This window comes from Pteropus vampyrus, unplaced genomic scaffold, assembly GCF_000151845.1.
Source record: "Pteropus vampyrus isolate Shadow unplaced genomic scaffold, Pvam_2.0 Scaffold113, whole genome shotgun sequence".
Taxonomy (NCBI): Eukaryota; Metazoa; Chordata; class Mammalia; order Chiroptera; family Pteropodidae; genus Pteropus; species Pteropus vampyrus.
In genome coordinates, this window is record NW_011888894.1 from 1,622,847 (window position 1) to 1,629,952 (window position 7,106).

At 43.4% G+C, this 7,106-nt stretch overlaps 1 protein-coding gene across 1 annotated transcript in view; it reads left to right on the forward strand.

The window, feature by feature from the left end:
- Positions 1 to 2: 2 nt before the first annotated feature.
- The window catches only part of FIGLA (folliculogenesis specific bHLH transcription factor), a gene marked incomplete at its 5' end in the record, with an annotated part of 9,635 nt that continues 2,531 nt past the window's right edge, over positions 3 to 7,106 (forward strand). The window contains 3 exons of the mRNA XM_011365616.1: positions 3 to 185; positions 2,829 to 2,981; positions 4,649 to 4,873. Of these exons, the coding sequence (XP_011363918.1) occupies positions 3 to 185; positions 2,829 to 2,981; positions 4,649 to 4,873 (561 nt within the window). The remainder of the gene's footprint in view (positions 186 to 2,828; positions 2,982 to 4,648; positions 4,874 to 7,106) is intronic.

The following is a 7,106-nucleotide window of genomic DNA, read 5'->3' on the forward strand; positions in this document are numbered from 1 at the left end:
GCCTCCTGGGCACTCCGCCGCCCGAGGTGCTGGAGGACGTGCTGCGGGAGCAGTTCGGGCCGCTGCCCCAGCTGGCCGCCATCTGCCGGCTCAAGAGGCTGCCCTCGGGTGGTTATTCGTCCACCGAGGACCTCCAGTTGGTCCTGGAGCGGCGGCGCGTGGCCAACGCCAAGGAGCGCGAGCGGGTGAGCGCCCTGCCCCGCGCGGGTCCCCAAGGCCACCTGGGCTCGGCAACCCCACGACCCCGCCCCGGGACGGGAACGAATTCCTCTCTTCTGCCCGCCATGCCCGCTACAGAACACCTGGTCAGGATCCCGTGCACCCACTCTCCGCCCACCGGCGGGACTTGGAAGCGACTTCGGCCTCCTGAGGGCGGGCTCGTGTTCTAGCCTGGGAGAATGACAGTGGCCTTGTTACCTCCACTCTGGTCCAGCTGCTCATTCGCGGCTGCTGGGGTGGCCGCCTTACCTGCCAACTTACCTGCACTTGTGCAGGAAACAGGTTTGGGGAGGGCTGAGGAGGCCCCTGATAACTTCAAAACTGTCTCCCCAGGCAGGTGCTTTTAAAAGGCCCAGAGCAAGGGAGTTGCGATTAAATCTCACAACTGACGGCGCCGGGTGGGTGCTTGGGGCCACAGGGCTCCCACCACCCCTTTTCCCTGCACTCTGCATCCAAGCACAAATGGGGTAAGGGAGGTACCTAATAGAAGTTACTCTTTTCCTTACTTTAAACAAAACAAGACGCCTTATTGTGCACCCAGGCTCCCCACTCGACCCCCTGCCAAGGGAAAGTGCCTGTTTCCCAGTCAGGCAGGGTTCGCAACAAAGTTGCGGACCGGAATGGTCCTGTGGGCTGTAGTCGGAGCGGCATCTACTGGTAGCTTTTAGTATTTCTAATTAAACTGGGGACCCAGACTTTTCAGATCTCGTCTCCTTTGGTCCCTTTGCAATCTTTGGGTTGGGTTGAAGTAGAAGTGGATCCCAGAGAGGGACAGGTGAGTGGTGCAAGAGGCAGGGGTGCACATTTAGGCTGGGACTTGAGAAGGGTCTTCTGGGGGTTGTTCCTACACACGCCCAGGCCCTTAGAAATGAAAACCCAGTGAATCAACTAGAAGCTTTGTTTGGGAAAGGGTGTGAGGAGAAAGGACCAAGGAAGAATAGAAGACTTAAGGGAAAGTTGAGAAAATTGCAAGAGTCTCCGTGGTTTTACCAGGCACTAGACCCTTTATGAAAATAACTCTGTATGACCTGATGTGATGATGTGGCCCTCAAACAAGATTCTGATCCAATATGTTGCATTGTAAGTTGGCCTTCCCACCAATTCTTGCTGCAGAGAATTGATACTGGTGTTATATACTATTTTAAAACAAATGACCTTTATAATTATACAATTAATATACCTGGAAAATATAGAGATGACTAAATAGGAAACAGAAACACCCATCGTGCAAATGTAACAACCAGAAACTATCATTCCCGTGTATATGCTCCCAGTCTTTTTTATGTGTAAAAAAGTTATGTGTATGCATATACTTAATTTTACAAACTTGCAATCTAGTACACATCTTTGTATTTTTACACTTAATATTATCAAAAGCATTTCCTCGCATTCCTAAGCATTCTTTCACAGAGCAGCTTTTGACTGCAGAGTCTGACATAGAAATGGACCATAACTTATCCAGGCTCCCATTGTGGGGCATGTATGCTTTTTTGCAACTTTTTACTGATACATAAATCTATGTTCATGTCTGATAATTGCTTTAGAATAAAATGCTAGAAGTGGAATTAATGGAGTATATACAATCTCATGACTTTTGATACAAATTGCCCGACTGCTTTCTAGAAAAGTTTACTAATTTTTACCCTCTTTTACAAGATATAGGACTGTTCCATTTTTCCATGCTGGGTATGAATTAACAAAACAAAACAAAACAAAAATGTTACCAGCTTGGCACATGAAAAATGGTATTGAGTTTCTGTTTTAATTTGTAGTTCTTATATTTTCACACATTTATTGATCACTATTATTAAAGTTCAATATTTTCACAAATTTATTGATCACTATTTTCTGCAATGAATGGGCTGACCCCAGTGGGGCTGTCCATTTTACCTTAGATATGGGGTGGGAGAGGGCTATCTATATAAGTGAGTGTATTGGCTTTATGGTATAGTGGGATCCAGTTCATTCAGGGCCTGTGTCCCCCAGGGGGTGATCATCAGAGTTTCAGGAGCTGAGGAATTAGACTCTGGAAGTTTAAAAACAAAAACAAAAAAACATTTCATTCTACATTTCAAGTCTCACCAACATGCAGGCTCTCTGGACACTTGATTCTAAATCATTAACTCGGCTGTGAAAGAAGTTGAAGAGTTATAATAAAAAAGCTACAAGGTGGATATTTTCCACCTTGCGGATAAACAAATCAAGTCTTGACAATAGGAAGGATCCTACACACTCTTGTAAAGCTAAAAGGTAGAGCTAGGTTTCAAATCTCGCTGTATTGACTCAGAGCTTTCAGCCACTCCCCCTACTACTTCTACATTGCAGTGCATGTGTTCTCAGAGGAAGAAGAGAAGGTAAAGTGAACATAGACACCCGTTCCAGCCTGTCCACCCACAGTGCTAAGTTTACATCACTCCCTTGTGATGTAACTTGCCAGGAACTACTGCCAGTGAAGCAGCAATGCTTTGGCATGTGCCTGCTGAGGTTCCCCACCCAGACAATGAGCCCTCATTGTGGAAATGAGCCCTCAAAATCCCCTTCTGTGGTTTGGGGGGGATGTCTGTATAAATTAGCCTCTCTGTGTGTCACTGTGCCCTTTTGTTTTCTAGATAAAAAATCTCAACCGTGGTTTTGCCAAACTGAAGGCACTGGTGCCATTTCTTCCTCAGAGCAGGAAGCCTAGCAAAGTTGATATCCTTAAAGGTGCAACTGAATACATACAAGTTCTCAGTGATGTTTTGGAAGGAGCCAAAGACTCTGAGGTAAAGGTTTAAGCAGTTGGAAAAAATGATATCCATTGTTTATTGAGTCTTTTCTATGTGCCAGGCAATTTATGTATACATTCCAGTTAATTTATAATAGTTCTCTGATCTATTTGTGGTCCCCATTTTAACAGGAAGAAAACAAAACACAGGTAAAGGCCACATGGTTTAAGTGTCAAGACTAGGGATTGAGCCCAGGTCTGTGAGAGCTTTGGAGCCAAGTTCTTGACCATATATATAGTTACCTCCTGTCACTGTCCAGGGCACTGGGTTCCTAACCACTGAATTTTCAGTAGGACTTTGACAGTTGGGGCATGAGAGGAGGATTCCATAAACTCACTCTGTGATGGGGGCTTCTCTTCAGCAGGAAAAACATCAAAAAGGACACAGAAAAAAGAGGCAGTTCTGTCCCTAAGGGGCCTCCCTTGGGAGAGGCCCTCTCTGAGGGCCAACCCTTCTGGATAGCTCAGCAGTGGTCTGGTTACACCAGTCTCATGGGGTTTTCTGACCATTCAGTGGGACAACATAAATGAACCTGCTCTGCAAACTATGAAGCACCATAGTGTCACCACTGTTATCAGGGTACACAGCTCAGATGTGTCCTTTAGGCAGGAGAAGGTGTTGGTTGATTTTATGGGCTCATGCCTTGAAGAGGAAAACCTCGAAGGTCTGAAAATGGATTAGTCATCATAGGAAGTAAGATATGAAGAGAGAAAAGACCTTAGAAATTAGCCCTGGTGATATCATTGACAGGAGGAAGGAGGAGCCATCAGAGAGAAGGTGGCAGGAAGGTAGCAGAGAAGCAAGATGGGGGTCTTAAGTCAGGGAGAGGAGAATCTTGAGAATCCGAGGGTGGAAAGTAGTGGGAGAAGCTATGGAGAGGCTGGAAAAGGCAACTAGGACCATCGTTTGAGATGTGGAACAGTGGGCTGGAAGCCAGCTTGTACGGAGTTGAGGGTATGTGATTGATAAAGATCTGGAGTCCAAGCAGAGGTAAGTGGCAGACTTCAAGTTCATTCAACCTGGAAGCCTGAGACTGGAAAGAAGGATCACCGCCCAAAAAGGAAGAAGAAAAGCTATTAGAACCAGTAAAGGTCCTTCCTAAGTAGCAATATGATTGTGTTTAGGGACAGGAGAGAAGGACAGGTACTAGAGAGAAGAGAAACAACCATTCTAGAAATTTAGGGCAGAAACAGCCAGGTGTATAATGGTACTTTTTAGTTTTTTTTCCCCCTCATTCACTAGTCCTACTTAGGTGACTGTTGGGAAGATACATTCTGCAGTGGTGGGAAAGGATGGTTCTATTGGCCAGATTGGATGGTTGGGTTGTGGCATGGTTAGTGTTTGCAAATGTGCAGGTGGCTGCCTTAGTTTTTTGTTTGTTCGTTCGTTTGTTTTGCATGTTTATCATGTAGTAGCAGTGCTTTGTTTTGTTCTGTATTCATTAAAATATAGATCTATTTCATGCTATAATCGCTTTAATTACATAACATTTTAAGGTTACAGAAGAACAAAATACAGTCTATTGAGCAATAATTTTCTCTTCATATTAACTTAAGCAGTGCCCTTATTCAAATGAAACTTTATCTGTTAAAACCTTGAAATACACTGATTTAAATTTTTAAATATGACTGTCATACTGTTTGACAACTAAATACGGTTTCTAGAAACAAGACCCAGATCACCAGAACTATAGCAACAGTACTTCTGAACCACATATATCCTTGGCTAGAGAGCTATTGAGAAACAACACCCAACATCCCAGCTTTGCTGTGGGCTTGAAGAATGAGAAGGAAGGGCCCTGGGCAGATGGTGGCAGTGGTGAGTCGGCATACACTTGTCACCAGAGTGTGATGTCTACGACTGGAGTTATCTCCCCGATCAGGACTCTGGTAAAATGTTCCTTCTTAAATTGCAGTATAGATGTCAAAAAACTCAAAATGCATCCTATGAAGTTTGCATGTTAAACGATGATTGGAAAAAGATGATTTTGTGCAAGTATCTAGGTGGGAGGTGGAGCTTGCTGGTTTGGAAGATCTGTTCTTATGTCCCCAAATTAATTGGTAAGCAGCTTAAGGGGATGGCAATTCCTCCACATCACTCAAAATAAACCTAAGCTTATTTTTTTTTATGACCCTAATTAATACATCAAATGGTCTTCTGGATTCCGATGTCTCTAGAAAAAGAAGTACTGTATTGCCATACATAAAGCTGCATGCTGATACCATATACAAACATGCACATGCGTGCACACACATTTTTTTAAATTGCCTTGTTAGAAAGCAGCATTTTCTAAGTAATAACAAAGGGGTTTATTTTAACAGCTCTTATTACTTTGCCAAGCTAACAAAGCCACTGGAAGTAGCAGCCTGCTTCTCTAGGTCTAAAAAGTGGACTTTTGGCTTTTGCTGTGTCTCATTGTTACACAAACAAGACTCCTTGTTCCATCTTACAACATGCTTGCTATTGAAATGAGAAAGGCATGTCAGAATCTGAAACCAGGTGCGCTGTGACAAGTTGCTTTGTGTGGAGTCACAAATGATGGTTGGTGGTGGGAGCCAATTTCAAATAGCAGTTGAGTACAGGCTCTGGAGATAGAATGCTATGGTTCTAACTCTGGCTTTACCACTTGCTAGCTGTGTGACCTTGGGGAAACTGCTGAATCTCTCTGGGCCTCAGTTTCCCGATCTGTAAAATGGGAATGATAATTGTACCTGCCTTGTACGTAAGGTAATTGTGAGGTTCAAATTACATTGTGTCAGTAAAGTGTCTAGCACAGTGTCTGGCGTGCCAATTTCACTTGGACATACATTATTAAATCTGACTGACTCACTGTGAGCAATCAATATTGATTGGTGAGCAATCAATAATAAACCACAGGCAACCTAGCTATGTTTGTAGCAAGTGTTCTGGGTTTTCTCATTTGTCTCACTAATGCTCCACTCTGGGTTGAGCTGCCTGCTGACTGAAGGGCTTTAGTTCCCATTTCTGATTTGATTACTGTTTTCTAAGGATTCCCTTTGTGCACATGCTCCGTCTAGATTTTCAAATTCTGGCCACTTGAGATATAAAACTTCCCTTGTCGGTAAACCCTTAGGAGACAGAATTCCTGTTGCTACTACGTGAGTTGACAGGGAATGACAGAATGAAGGAAAGGAGTGAAGATATGACCTGAACAGAACTTTGAACCTAATAATAGTAATGCTTCCACAAATATAAGTTTTAATATGTACTAAATATTAAGGCAAGAATCTTATGTGCATTTAATCCCCCACTGATCCTTATCAGGTAGGCATCACCATGCCATTCTCCTGGTATGTCATTCTCCTGGTAAGCTACCTGGTTGTTCCTTTCCGCCAGGCTTGTTGAGTGAGCCTGGTAGCAGAGCAGGCTTACGTTGGCAACATGTAGGATGCATGGGAGATCCATGTTTTCCAAGGATAAATGATCCTGATAATAGACCACATATAGTAAATTTTTATTTAAAGTGGGGATTAACATTTTCTAGTAGGAAACAAAAGTTCTGCCTGGAAATTTCTTTTATGAAGGAAATGAGACACTTAATTTTTAGTCTTTTAGCTAACCAAGTTTAAGTTGTTAACCGGAAGAGTGCGCAAATACTTAGAATGAACAAGGAATTCATTACGCATTTGAGATTTTTATCTACACAGGTAACTTCTGTCAAGTGTGCTTTCTAAGGCCTGAGTGTAAAGAGTGCCCTGGAAGCATTCTAGGATTTCATCAGTTTTGTCAAGCGTTTCTCACTCTTTGACATTCAAATCATCATTTAAAAAATAAACATTTATTCTGAAACAGTAATCCATTCATAGAAGGGTTGCAAGAACAAAGAACTTTTTTCTTGACCCATTTGAGAGTTGCCACCCTGATGTCCCAGCACCCCTTCTTTTTGCCCTTGGAGAGGATCTGAGGAGTGGATCAGCATCTCCACTGGCAGAGATGGGCATTTGGGGGGACTTGGGAATGGGGTCAGAACAGGCTGTGCAAGATCAGTAACATTCCTGAGAAGCAAAATCCCAAATGAAGTACATGAGAATCTGATGATGGCAGAGATGGAGATTAATTTCTTGGGCCAGAGCAGGTTCACTTGGAGACTGAATTAGCAAG